The following is a 27,813-nucleotide window of genomic DNA, read 5'->3' on the forward strand; positions in this document are numbered from 1 at the left end:
TTGTGGATTTCATTGAATAAAATTTATTTTTTCTGTATAAAAATGTAGAACCACATCTTTTTGTAAATCTGATCCATTAATAACTGTTTTGTAGCATACACTTCAGCATTGAGATCGCTTCAATGAAATATCTATCTACAAAACCAAGTTCGATTGCTTTATTTTATATCACCGTGCATGAACAAATGAATTTCATTTCTAATATGCAAATATCTTACTCAGTATTTAAAAATGTACACAATTTATAACCATTCCTATGGGCTTGGAAGGAATTTATACATTTTTTTAAATTTCAAAATAAAAAAGGATATTTCTTTTTTTCTTTTTGCTGTACTAATTACAGCACACAATTATCCTACATAGAGTGTTTTTGAGTAGGCAGGCAGGCAAGATGTGTTTGCCCACATGCCACATGTGCATCAACCAACACAATGTAGGGCATTTCATTTGCACTTTCACACGAAAAGGCTAATACACATACTGATTGAAGCACAGAGCAATGTCTTCCAAAAGAAAAAGTAAGCCTGAATGGCACAGGAGTTTGCATTCATACAAATTAATATCTGGAGATCCTGATTAGGGGAAACAGTCAAACGTTTCAGTAGATCTCTTAGGGCTTTGCTCTTTGAAAGAATACCTGTTTTTTAAAAAAAGTATATATCATTTTAGAGTTTAAGAAAGCACAGAAGAACAGTACCACTAAGCCAAGAATAAAAAAAAACTATGTTGCTAGTGGCAGAAATCAGGTTTAAATTGGATCATTTGCAGCTACAAAAAAGACTATCAAATCCCTGGGAGGAATTCAGCGTAGCGCTACAGAAATGTGAAAGTATTGCAGCTTGCCAGACAGGGCTATCTCCCCCTCCTTCCCACAAGAACTGGGAGTTACCCCCAACCCCCCAGAACCATTTTTGGGGTATGGGGGGGGGGAGAAAAGCCCCATTGTGCTAGTGGAAGTCCTTGAACAGGCTTCCACTTATGGGACTCATTAGCTGAATCCAGTCCCCAATTTCTTAGACACCATGAAGAGCAGTAAGTAAGTTGCCAATGGAGTCTCCCACCTGGACAGGAAATACCGGTAGATAGGATGCTTATGTTGTCTATTTGCCTTAAGGGTGGTTTCAACCCTTCAAAATAAGTTGATGAAATGCTTCAGCAACTTTTCACGTGCTATTTTTAAGGCAAGTCGTCAACATAGCTATCTTGGCCATAGTTAAATTGAAAAGTCATATAAAATACTGTAAGCTGCATATGAAATTGGTAATTCAACCAACGCCACCTAAAATGGTATTTAATGAAACTTACATACTGCTTGACTAAGAAAACCTCTGAGCAAAAAGAAACATTAAAACTATCAATTGAAAACACGGACCTAAAATGTTCAAAAGATGAGTAAAATGGAAAGGGGTGAAATGCTACCACCTCAGCCCAGATCTGTTCAAGGATGTGGCTCATTTCTCGTTACTCACGTAGATTCCGTTCACATTATTAACGCAAAAAGGTGGTTTCTATGTTGGTATAATGATCCTTTCCTGTAGCAAGCAGTATTGTTCAGAGTTAACACTGGGTTGGAGAATCTATAGCCTCCCAGATGTTGGTCAGTGAAGATGGGAGTTGAGAACATCTGGAAGGCTGCAGGTTCCCCCCACCCTTAATTTAGAGTTTATGGTAAATGCAAGCAGATACGTGCAAGACCTATTTAATCCATGACAAAACGCCTTCATCCGTGAAAAATGGAATACTGATGAAAACTTAACCTACCTTTAAGTAATTTTTAAAAACTTTAGCATCAGGCTGCTGAAGTGCTTGACAAAATTCCTGCAAGAAAAGCACCAGAACAATGAAGAAATAGTTTGCACTGTTATGATGAAGTAACATGGTTATTTTTTTTGAGCAACTACGAATGTGTTCCTTTCAAAATAATAATAATAATAATAATAATAATAATAATAATAATAATAATAATAATAATAATAATAATAATATAATGTAATATATTCAACAATAAAAATGCTGTATGTGGAAATTGTTTCCATTGTACCTGGAAATTGTTTCCAATCCTAATGAAAATGTAACCATTTAGAAATGGGATCTATCTATAGATCTGTGTGTGAGGAAGCAGGTGACTGTGTGTGTTCGGGCTCTTGCATGCAATGATCTCTCTGTGCCTCAGTTAAAACCTGCTTGTAGCAAATAGCATCAGTCACCTGTTGCGAGGCAGAGAGGAAAGGGACCTGTATTCAGCCATGGTAATTAGGACAATGCCACCGATCATTTGGTAGGGAATCACCACAAGGATAACTATCATCTCTGTGAAACCTTAAATTCTGGTGGCGGGTTTGTTTCTCCCCGCACAAAACCTTCTATGAGCACAGTTCTCATATAGCAAGACAATCTGTGCGCATCTTCTCTAGTGCATATAAAATACTCCTTGCAGATACAGGTTAGTTTTCAGTCATCTTTTAGAAGGTAAATGACACTTACTGTTTAGGATAAATAGACTAATGACAAGAACAGTCATGCGCTTTTACCTCAACTATTAGATTAATAATCTGCTCCAGCAAAATCATCAAACACTCTTGCTATAACTTGCAATAATACTACAGTATGTTTTGCTTGAAAACCCCAACTGGATTAGCTCCAAGCATTTTTGGGATCCCCACCTTTCCCCTCAGCTTACCATGCTACCCCATTCAACAGGATCCCACCCCCCTCAGGGGAACTGTGGGATTTTTTTTCCTGCAGGGCGACTGGGGAGCTGCCAGGAAGATGGGATATAATCTTCACTAGTCCTGTTAGATCCAATCTCATGTATCAGCCAAATAATAAGTTTACCTGTATTATTTCGGGAGCTACCTGAAGCGAAGGTAGATATTCTTGTTGGAGATACTGAATACATTCAAGGCCCTACAAAAAGGAACATCCAAGCAGTGTTTTCGCAGTTAGGCATTTTATCATTTGAGCTTGCTCTACTTTACAGGTTTTTATCCAGTTAATAAGATCACAGAATGGCTTTGGCCAGTGTAGCCAAACACTGGAAGAGGGGGATGTTAAACCAAGTTGATTTAAGATCCTGACTTGTTCCAAAGCTGGGAACCATAGTTTTCTATTTCAGATTAAACAGGAAACAATGGCTAATTGGGAACTTCCTAGTTTAAACACGGCTTGAGCAAAGGGGCTGCATGTGAGGGCAAAAAGCTTGTTCATATCTCAGCTTATTAAATCAAAATATGATTGTCTGAAGTGGGCCTGTATCACTTCTACATTCAACAAGGCACCACACAGGCTAAAGAAAAGCAAACATTAAAAGAACATAACTCTGTGTAAGTTCCTATGTTACCTAACACCACACCCCTCCTATCACTATGCATATACAGTCGTAACTCTGACATATGACCATTTTGAAAAAACAGGCTGCAAGAATGGCAAAACATTTTTAACAAATCAGGAGGCTATTTTTGCAGCCAGAAAGAATGCAAATTCAGCTGAAATGTGCAAGTGGCCAGTTCCTGTGATTTATTTTTAAAGGCAACATTCAGGAAGTTTACTTGCAGAATTTTCTTCCTGGATTTCATACAGGAGTATGACCAAGCCAATACAGGGGAAAAACTCAAACCAAAACAGGAAACGCACCCTCCACAGAGCCTCTCTTCTGCAGCCTGCAAATTGTGAACTGAAACAGTGTTTTTGACAACGTAAAAAAGGCTATTAATAAAACAGTCACTATTTCCAAAAGCCTTACCCTTTTGAGATGAATTGTTTTTAGTGTCACTGCACACTCGGATAAAGCCTTATAAAAATGAAACAAAAGTACTTCAGCACAAACATTTGAGTATTGGAATTTCAGTAGTTTTAACTACATGCCACATTTACACTTTCTGGGGCTGATAGTTCATTGTAAAAAAGAACCTTTGTTAGCAGTAAAAAGGCTTCAAAATAAAGCCAGAGCTTTGCACATTTCAAGAGAGATTTAAGCTTACTAGAGTGGCTAACTATTTCTACCTATGTCAGAATTCTAAGCCAGATGGAATCTGCTGCCAGTTTTCAGGATTGGTGAATTCTCTTGTGGAGTTTATCAGGAGCTCTACACAATCTACATTTGGCAGACGGAACCAAGCGGAGGCCCTGAATTCTACTACTTGTGTATGTTGGCATTCAGGGTATCAGCCATGGAGACATGATTTACCAAGAAGCCACATGTATAGAAGTTCTTTTTTAAAAAAAAAACCAAAGGTTTCCATATTCTGTGAATAGACTTTCCAGAATCCTCTGAGCTCCTGCATCTTAGAAGACCCCAGGAGAACCACCCACTGCTCAATTTGGTGCGTCTACAGGACATTTAGCCATTCATTGCTGTAAGGTCCGTGGGGTGGTTGCTCGCGAGTAGCCAGGCAAGACTCCAAACCGTCTTTTAACAGGTTTATTGTGCATGCTATTTACAGTGCAGAGCTACAAGTTCATGTCTGTATCAGTCACTTGCAGAATCCGGGAGTGGCCCCTTCCGGCTGTGATCCCAACCTAAGAGTTTTGGTATCCCAAATCTCCGCCTCCCTTCCTTGCGTTTCACCCCTCTGCGCATTTGGGGCGCCAGAAATGGCGTGTTTCCCTCCTCGCCCACTGAGCGAGGGGAGTGCAGGGTCTCTCCAACCTCCCCAGAGCCTCTGCTCTCAAGACCCGAAACTGCCTGCCCCTCCCCGCCAGAGACCTCGCTGCTACCTCCACTGGACGAGGAGGTGCTGCTGGTCAGGTGGGGCCGGGGCTTTCTGTAGCATCCCGAGATCCCTTCCACCACCCTGCACTGAGCCGGGGACAGTTCCCTGACAATTTCCCAATGTTGTCAGGCTTCAGAATACATACCAATACTGTCTGTGCATCTGCCAAGTCAAAGGTTTGCTTTAAAGGTGCTAAGAAGCATGCAGGAACAATGTGTTTGTAGACAAAGTCAGCAAAACCCACAGGTCCATCTTTGCCTCCTAAAAAAGCCAAACAAGAATATTCAGACTTTTCTCAGGTTCTCATCACCAAGGGAAAGCATCACACAATATGAAGAAAAGGGCACATCCCCACAGTGACTACTCCAACATTTGAAGGCGGAACACAAACTTAAGCCATTATGGTATGAAGGCAACCTTACCCCAGAGTTCCACTAATTTTGAAAGTATAATAAAGCATGTCTTCTGAGAAATAGGATCTGGGTAATCAACTGCTCCTTGGATAATTGTGAACAACACCTGTTCTACATTCTCTGCACCTAGAGGAAGGAAATCTCAATTAAACCTTATTGAAACCAATGAAGTGGCAATAACTAACAAATGGTTCTGGTCTGTCAAGAGCAAAGTGTGAAGCTGGCCAATTCATTTTCCATATATAAATCATGTGTTACAAAGCATTTCCCCTCCAAGGAACACACACATAATAATTGTACAGGGTTATATCTGACCTAAGGCATACTCAGAAAAAAATCTACTGAAATAAATGGCCTTGGTTAGATACAACCCATATGCATTTTATCTAGGCAACTCACTTTAAGAACCTTCTACAACTGAACTTCTGAACTACTCAGTTCTTTCACTGCTAAAGAACCACACTTCCATACTAGAAGAATTATATGGATACAAAACCGGTCTCCCATCATGAGCCATGCCTTACCCTGATTGGCTATGACTTCGCTCATTCCACTGCCAGTGACGGTTTGTAAAAAGGCAAAGTAACTCCTTCTTAACATCTGCTTTTCTAATGAAGCAGATTGGTCATTTTCTTCAGCTGGGCGGTGCAGGACTTCAAAAATAGCACGCAGCAGAGGCATAAACATCTGTTGGAGAAATGGGGAGACCTGGTTCTATTGAGATAGGGAAAAGATAATTTGACAAAATTAAAGTTATGGATGAGCAAGAGCAAAACACACCATAAACGGAAAGGCAAGTAGCTTGTCCTTAGTTTATTATACTTCCATATTAAAGTTACAAAGTTCTAACGGTAAACCTGTATATCTAATTGCACAACGGATAACACTGTTTACTTCTCTCAACTCTAACTTATTAGATCAACGCAAACTTCCCAAGATAAGCCCAAATTTTGTGATAACAGACAGCATCTGCATTAAGAACTTCCTCTGCCTTTTTAGCAAGGATTCCTGGAGTTGAAATACAAAAACTGGACTTTCACACAAAAGGCATTCAGGGCTTGAGTGGGTTTCTGCTGTAAACAGAGTGCTATTTTGGATGACACCATTATGATGGTCAAACTATTCTCAAGTCTTAGTTGTAAGTTAGTCAATTTAGTTATAATTACCCAAGTGGAATGGCAGTTTCAGCCAGCCAAACAAGCCACACAAGATAATTTATTGCTTTATGTTCACAAGGCATTACATTAAATATAGTGATGAAAAGCCTATGGAAACTGCTTTACATTCCTTCCCTTTCAACCATGCGACTAACTGGATGATGCAGCTCTATTCCTGCTTTACAAAGAATTAACTGCAGCCAATCCATTGGGCTAGTCCGTTGAGAACCCCTTCTCTTTCCTTTCCTTGGTTTGACTAAATTCATAGCTTGCTGTTGAAACCAAACTGGGTAATGTATGGTTTGCCCACAACCTGGGGACTAAAACATGGTCTGAAATGGGCTACAGTCCCTATTTTGGAGCAAATTACAGTTTGCACAAGCAAGGGAGAGAATCTCATTATAAGAAGGAAGCAAGGTTTTTAAAAATGTTGACAGCTCAACTGCACAGCATCACTGTAGCTATCATATTAGAATTCTGCATCTACCACTATCACTTGAATACCCTCACTTGAATACAGTCTCTTTTTCAAATTCCTTTTCCAAAAAATCCACTTTCTAACAGAAAAGAAAATCAGGCTTTTCTGCAATTTGACATCCTGCTTCAGAAGGTATCTTTTCAAACGTCTTGTTTCTAAAAGGTACTATAACTGCTGCCTGTCAATACAAAATATTTCCAGGGCAGCTCGCAAATACAACCGACAGGTGAAAAACAAATGACACTAAATGAATGATAAATTCAGGCGCTAGACTGATAAAATTTGTTAGTGGCCTGGAAAAATAAAAAAGGGTCTTTGGCACTGAAAACACATTGAAGGAGGTGCCAGGCAAGCGAAGGAGGGCATTCCACAATTGGGGCACCATCACCAAGAAGGCCCTTCCGACTGCCATCATCCACCTAACTTCAAATGGTGAGAACACTCAGAGCAATGCCTCCGGTGATGATCTCACTTCGTAGGCAGGCTCAAGAGACACTTAGTTTAGTTCCTCACCTTTTACAATGAGCAAGATGCCTACCTTGAACTTAGCTGTGATCTGGTTTATGAGAGGGATGAACTCTTGAAGGTCTTTTGCTTCACAATCCTTGAGCATATGTTCAGAGGCTGAAGGGATAAACGGAAGAACTTCCTCCTCTAAGCAAATAATCATTCGGTGAAGGAAGGTGCGGACACCGCTTCGGAGAACTTCCTTCTGCAAGGGGCAGCTGAGAGCCGGTAAAAAGGTTTGCAGGCAGTCCAGATACACTTCAGAGCAGCCACATTGCTTTACTGTCTGCTTGTTGCTGAAAGCTTTGCTAGTACGGCTGTGCAAAAGAAGAAGAAGAAGTCAAGGTTTCTGCCATACACAAGCAGGCAGATCCTTAGGATGAGCCATTTAAAAATATTTCAGCTATGCTATTCTCAAATCAGACCAGTACTAAAAGCAAATCTGATGCAACAGCTAAAACATTTTTATCATCCTTGCCATGTTTTAGTTAAGGTCACACTTAACTGCACTTTGAATTTACAGGGACTGTTCTGAAGAAATTTTGTAAATCTATGCCCAATACTCGAAGGCATTGATAGATAAATATTTATTAACAACACATTTAGTCATACGTATTTCCCCCTCCCCCCAGATTTGGGAGCAATAGAATTCAGTTTCCACAAGGCCTTTTTATTTTTGTAGCTCTCAATATTTCTAGTCACAGAGGGATGTACTTTTAAGAGACTTCCTTCCACCACCAAATCAGATTCCCAAGCTTTATTCCCATAACAGGGTAGGAAATTAAGCAATATCAGGAGGGGGAACCCCATCCACAGCTTAGACTTTAGCAAACATGTGAACCTCTGCTAACATTGGAGTTTGCAAACAGCCGTCCGCAAACCTCTTCTTTAAACTTATGCCTCTATATGCATGTTGAATAAACTATATATTGTTCCCACCTTGCAAAGCCAACAGCATGATTCAGACAATCAGCTAATGCCACTTGTCTATCCTCATCTTGTGCCATCATAAGTTTTTCTAACAGCACTTTAAACTTCTCCATTAGAGGAGTCAAAAGATTTCTCATTAAAGCCTGCTTCCGTTCTGCAGAGTAGTCACTGTTCACTATTAGTACTCCAGCAGTCTCATAAATGAACAGTTGGTCATCACTGCTTAAAAAAGCCTGGTAGCCATTTTCCTGGAACCAGAAAACAAAGTAGAGCTTTATGTTCAGATATTTCCTATTAAATTCTACTTGCAGAAATCTAGAATAGCTTAAAACAAACAAACAAACACAAAACAACCTTTGTACAGCAACACTCCACGCTACCTTACCCCAAGCTGCTCAAATCTTTCATGAGGCCGAGTTACCACTATGGATGCTACTTATTTGGAAATAATCACTTCCGATGGTATATTCCACCTACTTTGCATGCCACAACAACAATGTGAAGTTGATCTCAAAAGTCTCAAACGCCTATGGGACTGTCTATGGGTCTGCAATGCAACATTCGCTCTGGTCTGCATTGGAAGTTCCCAATGTAAGAGATACGAAATGGGTCCAGGAACCAATGAATGATTTACATTATGAAGGGCTTCTTTGTTAAATGAAGAAACAATTGTTTAGCTGCTCAAGTTCCATGGATTGCATATAAAATAGTGCTCAGTAATGATTCCCATCAGTGCAAGAATTTCCATTTGCACAATTGGACTCCCCCCCCCAAAAAAATATGTTCTAGGGGTTCCCCCAACTTTCTGGAGCACATATGGGGAAGGCATGGGGTAGGTATGCCTAACGGGAGGGAAGGGGAGAAGTCCCATTGCACAAGTGGAAATCTCTGCACTAATGGGACATGTTAGTTGAATAATGCACATTGTATCCTATTTAGGGAATCTGTCTCAAAACCATAAGCAGTTAGAGATGTGAAAGCTTGGGGGGGGGGAACCTGGGAAAATGGAGGTGGGGAAATAGTCTCCATAGGTAGCACTATGCTTTATGATAAGAAGGGTATTGGTAAACAAAGGATAGCTCAGACGGTTTAAGCAGCTCCAGGGTTCTAGAAACCCTGGTCATGAACAGCCATAACACCCAGTCTATAATCTGACATTGTGTCTATGGAGTTCCCCAGGAAGCTTCCGACTTAGGTTTTTATCCTGCCACTTCTCTAAAAAGCTTAGGGCAGTAAACATCATCAATACCACCCTTCCTTTATTTTTACAACCTCTGAAGGCTGGGAGATAATGACAAGCCCCAGGTTACCAAGTAAGCCTTGTAGTCAAACAGGAATTTGAAGAACGCATCTGGCCAGTCCAAGACCACTAGCCCACACTTAAGATGAGATACGGCACTTGCCACATGCCAAGATCATTTAAAGAACAACCCAAACAAGGCATACATTGGTAAGTTGCAGACTACATGCAACATATCTATCTACCTGATAATCATGCAAACAACATGTGTACATTTGCATCATCTCCTATATTTCAAAAGCAATTCAGAATGTATAATGCTGTCCTGCCTCCCTCCCCGCTGTTATGGGCCCAGCCTCTTTGCCCTTTTCATTCAAGCCAAAGGGAAATACTTACAGGTGAAGAAAGTTCTAGCAGATCTTGTATTCTGTTCAGCACATCTTCAATAAAAGGGTTCATTTGTTTGCTGAAACACAGGAGTGGAGTATGCTTACAAACATTTTACAGTAATGGATGTGTTGAATTGTGATAGTCACAACAGTATTTTTAAAAGTATCAATTCAGAAGTTATAACATCCTGTACTGCAAGAGTACAAAGGGGGGGAAATAAGTATCCTAATCTTCTCTATTTATTGGAATGAGTTGTTCATCAGTTAATGCAATCTTAAGCCAAAAACACTTAATTTGTTTATTTAGAATTACACTTGTAACCTAATACAAACACATTTACGGAAAACACATTACCAGAATTTTGATGTCCTGGAGTAACAGTGAACTGATTTAGAAGAGGTGGGTTAACTACTGAACTTTTCCATAAGTCTCCAGACTCAAATTTTCAGCCGTGTACAGTATTTCTAACAACACATCAAGAAAACAAGAACCTGAATTCATGGCCTTAGTATTTGAAGATAAAAATCAAAGCTGAAGATCGGTAAACCTCACTTCTAGTTTTGTTTAGAAAAGATCCTTCTGTAGTGTCCTCCAGACAAAGTGCCTAGCTTATTATGACTATTTATATTTTGTTACGCCTTGGCATTGCTAGTGAATTAACTTATGTAAACTTTTTGATGTTGTGAGCTGCCTTGAACATGGCTGGCCATGGAAGAGTGGTAAAGAAATACAGTGGTACCTCGGTTTACAAACTTAATCCGTTCCAGAAGTCCGTTCTTAAACCAAAACCGTTCTTAAACTGAGGCACACTTTCCCTAATGAGGCCTCCCACCGCCGGTGCCCTTCCACCATTTGGATTCTGTTCTTAGACCGAGGTAAGTTCTCAAACCAAGACAGTATTTCCGGTTTTGTGGAGTTTGTAAACCAAATCGTTCTTAAACCGGACTGTTCTTAAACCGAGATGCCACGGTAAAGAACAATGATGCTTATGCAGCTTCATTTTCCTGGAGGGGCGGGGTGGGAAATAGTTCTTTTATTTCTGAAAATATTCTCATTAAGTCTCTAGGTTTCAAGCAACTTACTTGAGGGATTTGACAAATCTGGAGAAAAGATAAGATGCTCTGCTTCGCACTTTTGGATTACTATGGCGAAGACCTCTGTGATCCAAGAAGGCCATCTGCAATTAAAGACAGGAAGAGTTTTATCGCTTTGAGCCACATTGCATGATGAAAAAGGGTAATAAATTGGACAAAGAGGTAAAACCGTTTCCCAAACTCCTTTTACCCAAAAAACAAAGCATTGTAGAAGCATTACTGATAACCAACATACATAAAAAGAAATAAAAGGAAGCAATTACTATGGACTTACTAAAACATTTGGAATGTGCTGAGGTTCAATGGAGAAAAACTTTTCATATCTGACCACAGTCTCAAAGAATTCCAGGGTTACTGATGTATGCTGATAGGTGCTAATACCCGATGTAACCAGCTGCAAGAGGGAGAAAAGGATGAGTCACCAAGAAAGGCTTGCTGAAAAGGAAAACCGTCTTGAGTTCGTTTTGTACTTACAGTCCGCATCATGTCCTGCAGAGCGCCGGCTTTTGTATCACCCGAAAAGTGAGCCCCGTGAGATACTGGAAGAGCTTCAGCCAGCATATACAGCAGCCTGATTGCGACTTCCACTTCCATAAACGGCTTAGTTTGCCAATTCCTATAAAACAGAATAGAATAGGCCCAAGTAAGGCATATGCATGCACATGCACACACACACACACTTAAAAAGAACCCAAAATAGCCACAATCAATCTTACAGTGGGTGACTTATTTGTCCTACGCAGATTGGAACGGACTGATAACACACAATGGCCAAATTAAGCACCAACGAATGAACCTGACTTACCAGGTGTTAATAAGATTACATCGGATACCCTAGACTAGAAACTCCAAAGAAGCATACAAAGATCCAAGTATTTTCTCTGTATCATTTAATGTGGACAACAAGACAAGCAATCTCTGGGATTCTTACATAATTTTTTGATGCTTCAAAAACAACAACAACAACAACAACAACAAATGACCAGGATGGACTAGGGAAAAACTCTTAACAAAGCTAACACAAAACTTACTGCAATGTAGTGTTAAAAACCCTCCGTACGGAAACCAAGAGTAATTCAGGGGAAACCTGTGCAATTCTGTCCAACAACAGTTTAAGTTGCTTCCGATATTCTACAAACATTGCTTCATCTTCACCCTGTCAACATGTGTATTGGCATGAACAGGACCAAAGGTGTTACTTTTTATTCTTTGAAATAAAGAACAGATAAAATGCAAACATACGTCTGATCATTTTGACTGCAGGGACGCAAAATTTATTTGCGTAACAATGAAGGGTTTAGCTAACTAACTTGTGATAATATTCTCTCACACTGGCAAGAGTCATTCATTCCTAATCATGGAGGTTTGCAAGAGATGAGTTAGTACTTTTGTCAAGCTGCACACACCACCGTCAAGTGGTCACATGGAAACTAACTAGAAGTTAAGTCTTTGAACCATTGCCCCACTGCAAAATCCAAACAGCCCTTATTTGGTTTCATGCTGCTTTTGGTCTTTGTGAAGACCACCAAACTGGATGGGCCTTCTCAACATAAAGAAAGGACATGGGCAGTAGCTGTTTATCCTCAAGTTTCTTCGGGGGGTTAGCATAGTATTAGGGGAAAGCATGGCTCCATAAAGGTAGGAGTTTCACTTCAACTGAATCTACTCAAGAAGGCATTTGTACAAAGAAAAGAGCTATGCCTTAAAATGGACAATGGCCCTTCCTCACTGCTTTGGCTTCTTATGCCTGCCTGACACAAGGAGAAGAAGAACAAAAAGCTCACCCACTCCTCACTTCTACCAGGGTTTGATAAAAAAAGATTTCTGCTTCACATGCAGATGAGGATGCATGCAGAGAGTTTCAAACATAAGCATTTAAGAACACACGTCCATGTTTGCTGCTTGGCGCTGTGGTCGCTAGAAACTAAAGTGTCCCCTTCTCCCTGTCCTATACGGAATGTTTACATTGGCACGTATCTGAATACTAAAACAATTCCTCCAGAGTTACCAAGACATTATTGAACCACTTCTCGAAAAGCTAAACCCTGCCAAATGTGACAGCTAACCTCATTTTCAAAGTTGTATTCTTCATCATAGGTTAGCTTCTTCATAACAGCCAACATAATTGCCTGTAGTAATGGAAAACAGTTGATCAGCTAGCATCAAACTCTCGACTTAAAAAATAAATAAAAATGCATTGCATCATCTCTTTTAAAAAGAAAAGAGGTCATGTCAAAGGGTTGTATCCAACGAAGCAATCCCATTAATGCAAGGACTTCCTTCCACCTAACAAAACTTCCTCTACCTGTCTGTTCTCTCCAAAATCTGCTTCAGAGGGTATGGGGAATATCCAGAACAGAAATATAAAGAGATACAAGGAGCATGGTGGGGAGAGAAGGTGCTGTTGTGCAGGCAGAAGTCCTTGCAGCAACAGGATGTCACTGGATAGAGCCCAATACATTTTAGTCATAATGAGGTTTTGGGGGATAGAGGACAGAAGATATACCGTATATACCCGAGTATAAGCCGACCCGAATATAAACCGAGGCACCTAATTTTCCTACAAAAACCTGGGAAAGCTTATTGACTCGAGTATAAGCCGGTTCACCTTTGCCGCTGTGGAGGAGGAGGAGGAACGAGCAGCCTGAAAGCAACCCTTTGGGCTGCTCCTTCCTCTTCTTCCTTTGCCAAGTTTGCATTTATGCGAGCAGTTCAGGAATGGAACAAGCTGCCTGGGGAGAGTAAAGAACCGCCGTTCTTGTACACTTCTTAAGGAATGGTTGACTGGGGAGAGCGGGTGGCGGCACGAGCGGAGAGAAAGGGCTTCTTTCTCGCTGCCCCCACCACCCGCCTCACTCGAGTATAAGCCGAGGGCAGCTTTTTCAGCACAAAAAATGTGCTGAAAAACTAGGCTTATACTCAAGTATATATGGTATTTCTTTTCAGTTATAAGCTCTGGGGAAAAAATATTTTAATTACTCTTACCTCTACATTAGCTTTCTGCTGTTCTGAAAGCATAGGAAGCTGCAAAAAGGAAGAACAAACTTTACTTCTGAAGTGTCTCAAGCCAATAATAATAATAATAATAATAATAATAATAATAATAATAATTTATTTATACGCCTATCTGGCTGGGTTTCCCTAGCTACTCTGGGTGGCTTCCAACAAAATAATAAAATACAATAGTCCTTCAGATATTAAAAGCTTCCCTAAACAGGGCTGCCTTCAGATGAAGAAGAGGAGGAGTTTGGACTTGATATCCGGCTTTATCACTACCCTAAGGAGTCTCAAAGCGGCTAACAATCTCCTTTCCCTTCCTCCCCCACAACAAACACTCTGTGAGGTGAGTGAGGCTGAGAGACTTCAGAGAAGTGTGACTCGCCCAAGGTAACCCAGCAGCTGCATGTGGAGGAGTGGAGACGCAAACCCGGTTCACCAGATTACGAGTCCACTGCTCTTAACCACTACACCACACTGGCTCTAAAAGTCTAGTAGTTGTTTATTTCCTTGTCATCTGATGGGAGGGTGTTCCACAGGGCGGGCACCACTACCAAGAAGACCCTTTGCCTGGCTCCCTGTAACTTTACTTCGCACAGTGAGGGAACCGGCACAAGGCCCTCAGCACTGGACCTCAGTGTCCGGGCAGAACGATGAGGGTGGAGACGCTCCTTCAGGTATACTAGACTGAGGCCATTTCTGCATATTAACACTGGTCATTGGTTTTAGAAACGAAGTATGGAGTATGTTTGGTTTTGTAAAAATCAGGTATTTCAGAGAACAAGATTTCACAAGGTTGCATCTCCTTTCAAAACGAAGCTCTACTGTTAGCATTCATGCAAGAAGAGCAATTTACCTGCTTCAGTATATGCAGATAGTCGTAACAAAACCCAATAATATTAGAAGAAATATCATCATCCTCATGAACGAGAAGCTGCAACATTAGGGCCACTTTTGCTTCAATAGCTTGCAGAGTATCTTGGGCATTCTTCATATCTCCAATTTTCACAAGTTTAGTCCAACTAGCTATCAGTGCTTGTCCCATCCCATTCACCAGTTTGGAGAACCTGGCCAGAAAGTCCACATCTTCTTCCTGTGAAGTTGGTTAATCAAATTATTATTATTAAAATTTTAGTTTACGTCACCAAAGCAACTAATCTACCTGAACCTCAAATTACATCAACCAAAATGGCATACACATGGATACGGTTATGATCTATTTACTTATGCTGCAATCCTAAACACACTTCTAGAGAGAGAGCTCCACTGAGCTTAGTGGGATTTCTGAGCAATTATGTGCAGGGAAGTTATCAGAAAATGCCAAAAATGTTTCCTGAGGATCAGAGGCAGAATATCCCTACACATCACATGCCGGGGAACAATGGCAGGAAACTATTGCCCTCACTTCCTGCTTGTGGACCTACCATAGACATCTTGGTGGCTGCTCTGGGAAACAGGATGCTAGGGAGGCCTTTGGTCTTGTCTAGCAGGGCTTTCCTTATGTTCCCGCCAGATGGAAGCATCCTATTCAGCCCTACAGCAGCTGGAGGCAAGCTAATGATGCAAGCAACTTAACACAGTTTGCACGGAAGCCCTGAAACTATCAACCCAGTAGGACGTTCTCTCTCACCCTCTATGCACATTTGCTAGCATATTTATATGACTGGAATCAGATATAATTAGGTGCGATTGGGGTGGTGAGAATCAGTTCGGAAACAAGATAGTATTAAGACAGAAATAAGAGTTTGGGATGGGAGGGAAGAGTAGCAAGTTATACTGGCAGAAGGGGAAGAACCACCAGCAGCACACTATACTTCTGATGGCATTGGCAAAGAAATACATGTTACCTATACCTATTTCTTACACACACAGCAGCTGCAGACGCTATCACAACACAGGCCCATCAGCACAAACTTTTTCTCTCTCTTTACGGAAGGCAACTCACCTGGTCAACACTGAAGAGGCCAGCCGACTGTAACACTTGACACAACGTCTCCACCAGTTTTGTTTTATCAATTGGGTCCATTCCTTTATTTACAATTTCAAACAAGCAGTCACACGCTTCTTCCCGTAGAACTTCTACAGACATGTGACCTAGCAGCATGTTTATAAATCTAAAAGGGATACACAAAAGTTTTACTCAGTAGATGCAAAGTGAAGTACAGTGGTACCTCGGGTTACGAACTTAATTCGTTCTGGAAGTCTGTTCTTAACCCGAAGCATTCTTAACCCGAAGTACTCATTCCCTACGTAGGTCTCCCACAGCCCCGGAAGAGGAATTGCAACCCAGGACACCTACTTCCTGTTATGTGGAGTTCGTAACCCGAAGCATTCGTAACCCGAGGTACCACTGTACACACCAATTTGCTATGGCTTGTTTTGGACAGGAAATAATACAACCCAGCTATAACACCCAAATAACTTCAAGACTGTTGCTTCTGGATTTCTTTTTTTTTTAAAGCAAATTTTATTTAAGAAATTGAGTTTAGTCTGTGCATTCCTAATTCAAAATAAATGTTACCTTTCATTGGCGATTAGGCTCAATTCTATCCAAGAGACGTATGCTCCAACTACTTCAAGGCACTGACATGTCAACTCTGAATTTGTGTACTGATAGTTTTGTAAAATTTGGTACCATGATTCCACCAAACTTGGAATGCATTGCTCCCTCATAGCATCTTTTAACAATGTATTTCGGCGAGCCTCCTGTAAATGTAAGAAGTTTGTCAGTCTTGAAAGGAAAATGCTGGTGCCAGTCTAGATGCTAACATTTAACCTTTTGAAAAGGAATATCAAATGCCAACTCTGGGGGTAACACCCTGAAGATTTCCCTCACTGCTTTCCTATACACCAAAAATGGAGGTATTGGCTGCAAGAATTCCAAAAGGTTGTTTTGAAAAGTGTTAGTGTAAAAGCTGGCAGGCAAAGAATCTCTGCTTTGAAATGTCTCTCTAAATAACACAGTTTTTAGAAGGTGTCTAAAAACGAGCACGGATGACTTCTGCTTGAAAACTTTATTGGCGATGCATTCCGCAAGACCTGCCACAATGAAGGCTTGGCCCCCGGTAAAGTCCAGCTGGCCCTCAGGGGCATGTGGGACCACCAAAAGTGTCTCATCAGAGGCCTCTGTGTTTGAAGAGGAGCGAAAGGAGTCAGGCAGTAGCTGGGACTGTCCTATTGAACTCAACAGGACTAAATTCTGACTAGACGTGCATAAGATTGCATTGTAAGTTTACTTAAACTGCAGACAGAAACTTCAGAACAGAAAACACCATGAGAGCAGAAATCATTGTCTTAGAAACGCTTTTCACAGGCAAGGCACGTTAGGAAAACAGGACTTATAGAACAGTGTACGTTTGAATTGTAAGAAGGGAACTTACCTCTGATGTATGAACAACATCCCTATCTACCAGTTCGGCATCGACAGCCATAAGGATTCTAAGGTACAAGTCCACACCTCGAGGATTGAGACCCACCACAGACAGGATATCAAAGAAAAACTTGGGCCATTTCGTGAGATATTCAGTGACAAACAGCAATGCGAAGACTTGTGCGGCTTTGTTTCGTATAAACGTTTTCTCCGATTGAGAATTCACCATCTGAAAGGAACCAGCATCTTATAGTAACATTTCAAGATGCGGTATGTTCAAAATACGCAAGAATATATTGGAAAATATTTGGGAACAGCTGCTAGCAGATATTTGCATACAATATTAATAACCAAATTGTAAAGAAACCTACCTGGGCCTGTAGCCATGCTATGAGTGTTTCCCTAATTAGCTGGTGTTGTACTTCAGTCAACTGGGAATACCTGAAACACAAGACAAAACAACATTCAACTTGCATATGTGTATTTTAAACCCTGGAACCTGCAGCCCATCAGCATCATCTGTGCCGTAACTGTTGTGTGCTGGCTGATGTTCAGTTAGTGGGAGCAATGAAGGTGGAAGCTGATCAAGTAAAACTGCAACAGCCAAGAGGTCTCCTGGTCCAGGTGGAGCAGGCATATTAATGAAGCACTGGGATTAAAGCTCTCCTGCAACAAAAATGGGAAGAATGGAGAATGCTCTGCATGCAGCCAAGCGAGCCACCCTGGCAGAGCAAGTCACGGCAAGGTGCCTGCAGTGGAAAAAGCTGCTCTCCCTCAGGTGGCACAACACATCACGATCACAGAGATTGTTGTGACTGATGTATCAGTCCACTACCCCAGCCTCGGAGGGCTGTCTTTTTAAAAACCAAAGAAATAAGGAGCTGCCAATGGATGTGTAGAGGGCGAACACAATCAAGCAGAGGGAACCTCCTCCTAATAACTTAGAACAGGCATGGCCAAACTTAGCCCTCCAGCTGTTTTGGGACTACAATTCCCACCACCTCTGACCACTGGTCCTGTTAACTAGGGATGATGTGAGTTGTAGTTCCAAAACAGCTGGAGGGCCAAGTTTGGCCATGCCTGACTTACAACAATAAAACTTGCAGTAAGCTATTCTAAAATTTCTCTCACTGTTTTATTGTTTACTTCTCTAACTAAATAACCTCCAAAAAGCACAGACACAAGCTGGCCAAGTACAGTCGTACCTCGTTTTGCAGCCGGGATCCGTTCTGGAGCCCCGGCTGCTAGCCGAAAAGGACGCAGGGCAAAGCGCCGCATCTGCGCACGCGCACGAAGTGTGATTCAGCACTTCTGTGCATGCACGAGTGGCAAACCCAGAAGTAACCCATTCTGGTACTTCCAGGTTTGCTGTAGATGTTTGCTAGAATGGACATTAGACAAGGCAGACGTTCGTGGAGGTATTACTGTAATACTAATCAGAACCGCTGTCTATTCTGTCTTGGCTTCACTGATAAGTCTACAGTGTACAAGGACCCTTTCCTGACGAACATCTGCAGGAACAGGAAGGCGGCAGCAGCAGGTAATCTTGTCAGGATTTGCTCCCAAGGTGGCTAACATTTGGTCCTCTGAACTCCAACTCTCATTAGCTCCAGCCAGCATGGCCAATGGCCTGGGCTGATGGGAGCTGTAGTACAGCAACAACCAAACAACCACAATATCAGGGACAAGATGTAGCCAGCAGTCTCCATCTAGAGAGACGTCTGCTTATTTTAATGTTGAAGGGTGCCTCATGGACTTGGTGAACATTTTGGATGGAGTACCATGTGCTAAGAAACCACCCAAGGATGAATTTACACCCTCCAGGAAAATATGCAGGCATCAGGAACCACCCCCATTGTCAGGGAGCCCCAAAGGTTTTTCACCGAACCATCCAGCACAAAACCTCAGCAGCGCTTTGGTGGCACAGTGAAGCTTTGCCCATTCCAGTGCAGCAAAATTAGACAACTGAGAGTGAAATAAATGCATTAAATCGGGGTTTGAATATTCAAGGGAAAAAATAAATTACACGCGTGAACTACTAGAAACGTAAGCAGTTATAATTTCTCTACACACTAGCATGCGTTTACTTTCCGTTTGCTGCAATTCTATAAATGTAAAGATGCCGCCTCACTTGTATTTAATTTGATGTTCCAGGACTTGAAAGCAGAAGAACTTGATGTGATCGTCGCTGAAACAAAGAAGAACGGTACAATCAATGCACAATGAAACAGTGTATGTAATAGCCACTCAGCGTGAAGGGTGCACTCTGAAAACTGGATGCAAGCACTAAAGGTTTTGTGGGTAGATTCCATTTGGTATCGTGGCAGAAAACTAAACCCTCGGTGTGGGAACAAAGTGATTCTAGTTTCAGTCGGTTGTGTATTCTAGGGCTACACTGAACAAACCTAAAATTCAGTATTTAGCATCCTGAGCACCTGCGCTTTCACTTACAAAATCATTGCTTCTTGGAGAGCTGCATTAACGCTCCGAGGCCACTTCCCATCCAAGGCCAGAATCACAGACCTTCAGTGGTAGAACTCCTGTGCTTTCAGATCATGGTATGCTTAAATCGACAGGCTGCAAGATTCAGTCACTTCTAGGCCAAAGTCCATACAGCCTTTTATACTGAAATGGAGGCAACCTAAAGACTGCATTGCAGATAATTTGCAAATCTGTCTCTGACCTTGTTGTCACCCATGCCTAGCTTTCCTTCCTGAGGGGCAACTTGCAAACATGAGCTGATCTTTATTTCACTCTTGCTCATTACTCTGAACCACGTCATGCCAGCCATCAGTTTATCAGGAAAAAAATCCTATCAATATCCGCACCCATCCTTTGGTTTAGGGCTCTCCAGTCAAAGCTAGTCTATGATGCATCATCTGTCAGGACCAAAGAGAGATTCTAATCTAAAGTTCAACTATTGCCTCTTGTAGCACGGAATACACCAGTGTTTTTCAACCTTTTTTGGGCAAAGGCACACTTGTTTCATGAAAAAAATCACGAGGCACACCACCATTAGAAAATGTTAAAAAAAATTAACTCTGTGCCTATATTGACTATATATAAAGTAATTTTTCAATTTTTCCCACGGCACACCAGGCAACATCTTGTGGCACACTAGTGTGCCACGGAACAGTGGTTGAAAAACACTGCAATACACGACCTGCCTGCCTTTTAAACCAGCAATGACAAGCAACATTGGAACCAACCTGTTACTTTTTATTTCTTTCACTGCAATGCTGCATTCTATGTGCTCTGTTCCGGTCCAAGGAATATACCTGAAGGCGTTTCCACCCCAATCATTCAGCCAGGACACTGAGGGCCAGCTTCGAGGGCCTTCTGGTGGTTCCCTCGTTGCAAAAAGTGAGGTTACAGGGAACCAGACAGAGAGCCTTCTTGGTAATGGCACCTGCCCTGTGGAATGCCCTCCCATCAGATGTCAAGGAAATAAACAACTATCTGACTTTTAGAAGACATCTGAAGGCAGCCCTGTTTAGGGAAGTTTTATAATGTTTGACGTTTTATCATGTTTTTAATACTCTGTTGGGAGCTGCCCAGAGTATAAATAATAAAATTATTATTATTATTATTATTATTAACCTGACTTCTCTCATCCCACATTACTGCCTGGCTACTGCAGTAGGGGAGCTGGGCATGTGGATACTGGAAGCTGATACCTGATAGTTCTGCTGTTCTGGTGGCAGCTGCCAGTTATGCATATTTTGTAGTGGGTCTAGTTCCAGTCGTTAAGCTGGAGCAACAAGCCACCCATCGAATTCAGCTGGTCTAGTGACCTCCCTGAAATTGCTTGTTTCTTTAAACAGAGACATGTACATCACCCCAAAAATTAAAAATAAAAATAAAAATAATCTTATGTCAAGGCGATATAACTTCAGAACATTCTCAGATTGAATGTAAAAAACAAAACTATTTATTATCTACCTGTAGATTCTTTGGGCTAAAGCTTCAGCACACACTTGCCAAGCATCTGGAGAGATCTTCAGCTGTTCAAAATAGGCCAATGCCTAAAATGATTAAATAAATAAATTCCTTTATACTGTAAAGTTTCCAGAAACTGTAAAGAAAGTTGCTAGAGTAGTCACTTGAGGAATGTTCTCCAAAACAATATAAACATATTAGGTTGTATTCAATGAAGTCATCCCATTAGTGCATGGACTATAAGACTTTCTTTCTTTCTCTCTCTCTCTCTCTACCTCCTACCCCAGTCTGGGATGGGAGAGTCCTCTGGAGCAGATAAAGTGGAATGCGGGGGGCATGTGAGGAGATGGAGAGAAGTCTTGCTACACAGGTAATTCTGTGCACTGGGCGCAGGACAACTTTCCTGGACACAACCCTAAATACATAAGTTTCTCTGTAACTTTAGATCAAGCAAGGTGGGGTGCGGGGGAGGAGAAAAATGATGTCGACATTATGCCAGTTTTGCAAGTACAGGGTTGCCGATGGAAAGGGAAACAAAGGGGACAGCAACTAAGAAAAAGGAATTGGAGGGAAGGATGAGAGGAGGAAGCAACTGAGAAAAATGAATGGGGGGGGCAAGGCACAGGAGGTAGAACAGGCATAGGCAAACTCGGCCCTCCAAATGTTTTGAGACTACAATTCCCATCGTCCCTGACCACTGGTCCTGTTAGCTAGAGATGATGGAGGTTGTAGTCCCAAAACAGCTAGAGGGCCGAGATTGCCTATGCCTGAGGTAGAGAGTTGAGAAAGAGAGAGCAATACGAAAGGGGAAGGGGTGGGGAGAAATCCCTTGGCCTTGTGTGAGGTTAATAGCCAGTATGTCACTACAAGAACTAGAGAAAAGACAGGTGCGCCAGGAAGAAAGCCTAGGTTACAAGAAAAATAAGGAGCCAAGAAAAGTGAGGAGGGATAGTACATTGGTGAAAAGAAAATAAGACTGGGGTCTACTAGCTGTTCACTGGACGAATTGCAGATTGGCAAGGGATTCTGAGTCCCAGCAGCTTACTAACAGCAGCAACAAAAAGGTTACACACACAATTGGTCTGTTAGGATCGCTGGTTGGCAGTTAATGTAGATATGTATTTGTCCTTATATATGGAGGTTATCCCAGAGTATGGCTCACGAGGTGCAGCAGGTAGCTGATTTCATCTTCTGAGCACCAATCTGCATCAGGCTATTTTTGCCAAGCCACTATTTTGCACCCAAGCACAGTTGGTAAACCTCAGACATCTAGAACAAAGTAGATCCTGGACACCTGGAATCTGCCCACACCTGTGATAACGTGGACAATATTTCTCAAAAAAAAAAAAAAAACCAACCTAGGTACCAACTGAGGGTGAAAGCCTAAAAAACATCTCATACACTTTCAAACCAGGGGAATCTTTGAATGCGGGTTTGAACTATTTACTCTGAGCTGAAATCTGACCTGTTGTCACATAGATTATGCAAAGAAAAGTATAATTAAACTTACTCGTTGCCTGAAGTCTAAGTCAGCATTCGGGTTTAATCCCAGAAGAGCTTGTTCATCCATTTCTGCTATGCTCCAGCTTCCCTATTTTTAACAGGATTATCCCATTCACCCACAGCAGAAGCTGCATACATCTGCAGAGAAAACAAATCAAGAAAACAAAGCGCCTGAATCACTGGCGCCGATCAATACAATTACTTATTTTCTCGTATCGGGTGCTGAAGCCTAACCATGTGAAATGCAACTGCCCTGTTTATTAAAACAGGGGAGGAGGGACCTGTGGCTCTCCTGATGCTGTTGAACACCAACTCTGATTAGTCCGAGCCAGAATGGCCAATGATCCAGGGCGATGGGAATTGAAATCCAGCAACATCTACAGGGCCAGAGGATCCCCACTCCTGTTGTAGAACCTCTTTGTATATAAACTCAACAACCAAATGAAAGCTTGAACTACAATGGGAGAGATGAAGGCTCTGGGGCAAGGAGGGCGGTTAGAGGTCATAAACACAGCAGCTGTGTTCTATATTAAATAATACAGTCGTACCTTGGAAGTCAAATGGAATCCGTTCCAGAAGTCCGTTCGACTTCCAAAACGTTTGAAAACCAAAGCGCAGCTTCTGATTGGCTATTGGGCATTCGGCTTCCAAAAATAGTTCGCAAACCGGAACAGTCACCTTTGGGAGTCAAAACGTTCAGGAACTAAGCTGTTTGACTTCCAAGGTACGACTGTATGCAGTTTAGCCCAGGAAGAATGAAGACTTGCTGCCATATCGTTGCCACAGAAATCTTTAAAGGGTTGTACAATTCTCTTCCTGAATAAAATAAAATAAAAATGAAGGTATGGCCTGGCTGCCAGGTCCAGATTTTTACTAAGGTAACAATGGGCTGTGGGGTTTGTCTGTGCAGTACATATGAACTGAAAGGTGCAGAGATGAATAAAGGGTTTGTGTTATCTGGGAAGCAGTTCATTGTTCCACTGCAGCAGGATCTTCAACCAACTTCTCAGGTTTCCTAAAGGACACTCTGGTCCCAAGGCAGCAAGCCTAAGAACAATAGTAGTCACACCCTTGCTTGGTGCTGGTTTATGGGCTTTGGAAAAGTTATATTTAGAGTGGGATGCCGTTTAATGTTCATTTGAAGTGTCACAGAGATGATCATTTAAAACAAGTCCTGCGTCTGTGGCGTCCTGGGGCCAGATGGGGAAGTATCGGAAGTCACCAGAGCTCAGAAGCACAACTACAAGTGTGTGCCTGGAACTGCAACCTGGTCTACATCAAGCACTTGCATGCAGATGAGATACTTCGGGCTGCATATCAAAATTTGGAGTTGGTAATGTTTTCAAAAAGTGAACTCATTATATCAACCCATTTCAAAGTACAAAAACATATACTTCAACGTGCCAAAATCTGGATACCCATGTGAGCAAGACATTTTTTGGGCAATTTTATTTGGAATGTAACAAAGCAATCTAGTTGTTCACTATTTCATTTGACGTATACCACTGCATTAGAAGCTACTCGTTGCTCCCCAATATAAAACACACTTGACCTACATATTTTGGATTTTGTGAAGTTGACATCTGTTTTAAATCCTGCCCATCAAGTACCAGTCAGTATGACCAGTGGTCAGGAATAATTGGACCTGTAATCCAACAGCATCAAAGAATTCCACAGGTTAGCTATCCGGAGAGAAAGATTTATCACAAGAAAGCTTTCTGCCCTTCATAGAGATTCCACGAAATGAGCAGTGTATTCCTCTACATGTTTATCCAGAAGTTTGATTCAGTTCAGCAAGTAAATGGGTATGGAGTTGCACTCCAAGTTGTTTTCATTTTACTTCCAATTTTTTAGAAGATACAGTGACCCAGTATCCTGTACTGGAGTTAGTATTTGAGCTGATGGATTGCCACCCTCCAGAGCGGGGCTGGGAAATCTTTAATCCTTCAGCAGCTAGCTACAATTCCTATCATCCCTATCCAATGGCTGTACTATCTGGGACCGAAAGGAACCAGGAGTCTGGCATGACTAGTGAAAGAAGACACATTTTCGTGCTAGAATGCTGGTGGCATGATAAATAAGGCTGAAAATTCTCCCAATAAAATAATATTTTGCATTTTGAAAGCACATGTGAATATTTCAGCCCTGCTATCTATACTATTTGACTTACTTAGTAAGACCCATCAGTGCCATCCCAGTGTTCCCATTTCTAAGCAAAAACCTCTCTGGGCTGTCAGAGGCTACTTCAAAACGAGAGCCACTCTTTTGTTCCTTGAGTAAGCACACTGAAGTTGAATAGGGCAAGAACTAGGCCTCCCTATGTTATTGTAGGAAAGAAGGAACACTTGTCTCTACCTCCTGGGGCATCTCATGTTTGAAAAAGACAGTATGACACTGTGCTGAAATTCTTGCAGCACACAGGATTTTGTGCAATATGTAATTTTACTCCTTCTACAGACTTAATGGGAGGAAAGAGCCCTACTCCTATACAAAGCCCTGGTAAAGACTGCAAGACCTTAAAGGATTGAATACTTTGAACATGCACCTCAGTAGAAGTGTGAATTATCCACCTTATTTATACCAAAAAGTTCAAAGATTTCTAGTGAAAAACAAGAAACTTTTAACTCCTGGACTCATAAGTGACACACCTTTTTAAAAATATAGTACAAAAAACATCCATTTTAGACAGACTCAAGACACAGTCATTTTAATTCAGGAGCGAATCTGTGCAAAACATCAAATAATAAAGATGGACACAAGACCTTCCATTAAAAGCGAGGATTGCCAACATGTGCTCACTGAGATCTTCCCAGTCACTTACATGGTCCCCTTCTCTCATTGGAATCAGACTTGAAAGAAGCATTATACCCTAGCCCAGGGGTAGGCAACCTAAGCCCGTGGGCCGGATGTGGCCCAATCGCCTTCTCAATCCGACCCGCAGACGGTCTGGGAATCGGCGTGTTTTTACATGAGTAGAATGTGTCCTTTTATTTAAAATGCATCTCTGGGTTATTTGGGGGGCATAGGAATTTGTGGTTCCCCCCCCCAAAAAAATATAGCCCTGCCCACCACATGGTCTGAGGGACGGTGGACCGGCCCACAGCTGAAAAAGGTTGCTGACCCCTGCCCTAGCCAATAGAATAGGTTGCGATGTGTGCTTGGTTGGGGTGTGTACGTATGTGGTGTCTGTGTGTGTTTCTCCCAATTGCAGATGTAATCAAGGGCCCAAAACAGCTGTCACCCCCTGCACTAAAGCAACAATTTTTAATTTCCCCTTTATTTAAACTGACCTAGGGAAAAAGAAAAGAAACAGTGAACCAAAAGCCTAAAGGGTTGTTCACAATCAGACTGACAGCACAATCCTGTACTTGTTTCCTTAGAAGTAATTCCAGATGGACAGGGTATAAATAATAAATTATTATTATTATATTCCTCCTGTATTCAATGGGGCTTACACAGCAGCAACTGTATTTGGGATTTGGGGGGTGGGGGAAAGTGTCAGCCTACATCTGGTTGCTGCTTCCTGCTATATTATTAGTGTATTTTGGGTCCTGTTTGCTGTTATTATCCAAAAAACCAAACTTACAGCCTTTCCCTCTGCATTATTTATTTACAACAGCATGGATTAGACTAGAAATAAATGAATAATTTAAAAAGTGAAAATGCTGTCATTCATTACTATTCAGCTTTCCCAAGGTAGCTATATTAAGAGATGGTGAATTAATGTCACACATGCTCCTATGTAATGTGACATCACTTTCAACACTTGATCAGGTGTGTGTGTGTTCAACTGTCACCACTATAAACTACCGGTACTGTAGTCAAGGGGATATGGAGCTTCTATCTATGGTGACTCTTACACATGTAAATATTACTAATTTGGGGCTATCAGTGAGCAAAGAGGCGTTTTAAGGGTGTGTTCAGAACTCTAACAGGCTTATCTTAGGTGTACTGTTCAGTGTACTGTAGTTTATTAATTTCAATCCATTGCAGCCCATTTGACTGACTCCTATACCTAGGAGCACATTCACAGCTCAACTGCACCATCACGCAATGACTCGCACGTTATGATGCACAACAAAGGGGGGGGGGGGAGTTTGGCGTCAGCCGAAGTATTGCTTTTGGATGGCTGTAAAGTGATGAAACATCAAGCAACGGATGTGTGAACCAATTCTTAATGCAGATTAATTACCATTTTAAAAAACCAGAAAACGATTCCTGCCCTTGATGCTTCTCACTAGTTACCAACCAGTCGATCGGGCTAAGAAACCGGCCCGAGCCCCACTCCGTACCAACCCAGAAGCTGCTGCGCAACGGGTTCATGTGCAAGAGGCCTCCGGGTGCAGCATCGCTTTTATTTCTTATTTAAACCATCCTTTCCCCTTCACGCTAGAAAGAGATTAGCCCCCAACCCCGTTCCCTACTAGGCACGATCGTTGGCCAAGTGGGGATTTGCGAGAGCCGGATCACCCCCACCAGGAGGGCGAGGAGTGGGACCCGCAGGAATCCCTCCAGCGGGGTCCCAGCTACCTTTCGGCTCCGAGGGAAGAGCAGCGCTGCCCCCGAACCTGCCCGACGGGGTGGCCCCGCCGCCGCCCACCGAAGGGCCTGCCAAGCGCACCTCTTTGCTGGCTGGCCCGCCCGCCCAGTAGGGCGCCCCCCCAGCCCCTCCTGGAGGCCACCAGGCGGGCCACGCGGGAATGAGCACGCGCCCCGCGCCCCCTTTCGTTACCTTCCCAGCTATTCCATCAGGGAGGGGTGGCGTCGTCGTCCCGCACTCCCGAGAGGCCGCCACAACCGCAGGGGAGCCGGGCAGAGGAAGAGAAGCCCGCTGCACAGTGTGCGAGGTCCGCCGCCGAGCTGGCCACGGGGCCACTTGCGCGCCTTGGCTGGGTTGCGGGGAGACGCCGCGTAGCCCACCTCCCCCTTTCCGCCCGGGAAACTGCCACAAGCACAGCGAGACTACAGCTCCCAGCCTGCCCCGCGGCAAACCCTTTGAACAGGCACGCGGTGCGCCCTGTAATAACCCAGCGCAAGGAAAAGCCCTGAACCCAGGAACAGGTTTTTCCCGACGCTTGCTTTC

The 27,813-nt window shown here is 42.4% G+C and overlaps 1 protein-coding gene across 2 annotated transcripts; it reads right to left on the reverse strand.

Moving 5' to 3' along the window:
• On the reverse strand, window positions 1–27,768 carry XPOT (exportin for tRNA). Of its 2 annotated transcripts, XM_033161608.1 has the most exons (25): window positions 27,463–27,766; window positions 22,738–22,868; window positions 21,231–21,313; window positions 19,420–19,476; window positions 17,660–17,729; window positions 17,299–17,517; window positions 16,440–16,624; window positions 15,864–16,032; window positions 14,775–15,011; window positions 13,907–13,945; window positions 12,988–13,050; window positions 11,953–12,077; window positions 11,396–11,537; window positions 11,196–11,315; window positions 10,910–11,004; window positions 9,834–9,903; window positions 8,207–8,445; window positions 7,299–7,584; window positions 5,650–5,839; window positions 5,135–5,251; window positions 4,858–4,973; window positions 3,743–3,790; window positions 2,836–2,907; window positions 1,762–1,818; window positions 1–637 (listed from the first exon to the last, which is right to left on the reverse strand). In XM_033161608.1, exons 2-25 carry the CDS (start codon window positions 22,795–22,797, stop codon window positions 611–613), a joined length of 2,886 nt encoding a protein of 961 aa, XP_033017499.1. In that variant the 5' UTR covers window positions 22,798–22,868; window positions 27,463–27,766; the 3' UTR covers window positions 1–610. The 2 variants fall into 2 exon arrangements, with proteins under 2 accessions (XP_033017499.1, XP_033017500.1); XM_033161609.1 differs by lacking the exons at window positions 1–637; window positions 1,762–1,818; window positions 2,836–2,907; window positions 3,743–3,790 and adding an exon at window positions 4,308–4,352 and having other exon boundaries at window positions 4,827–4,973; window positions 27,463–27,768.
• Window positions 27,769–27,813: the final 45 nt, after the last annotated feature.

The sequence above is a fragment of the Lacerta agilis genome, chromosome 10 (assembly GCF_009819535.1).
Source record: "Lacerta agilis isolate rLacAgi1 chromosome 10, rLacAgi1.pri, whole genome shotgun sequence".
In the NCBI taxonomy this organism is placed as follows: Eukaryota; Metazoa; Chordata; class Lepidosauria; order Squamata; family Lacertidae; genus Lacerta; species Lacerta agilis.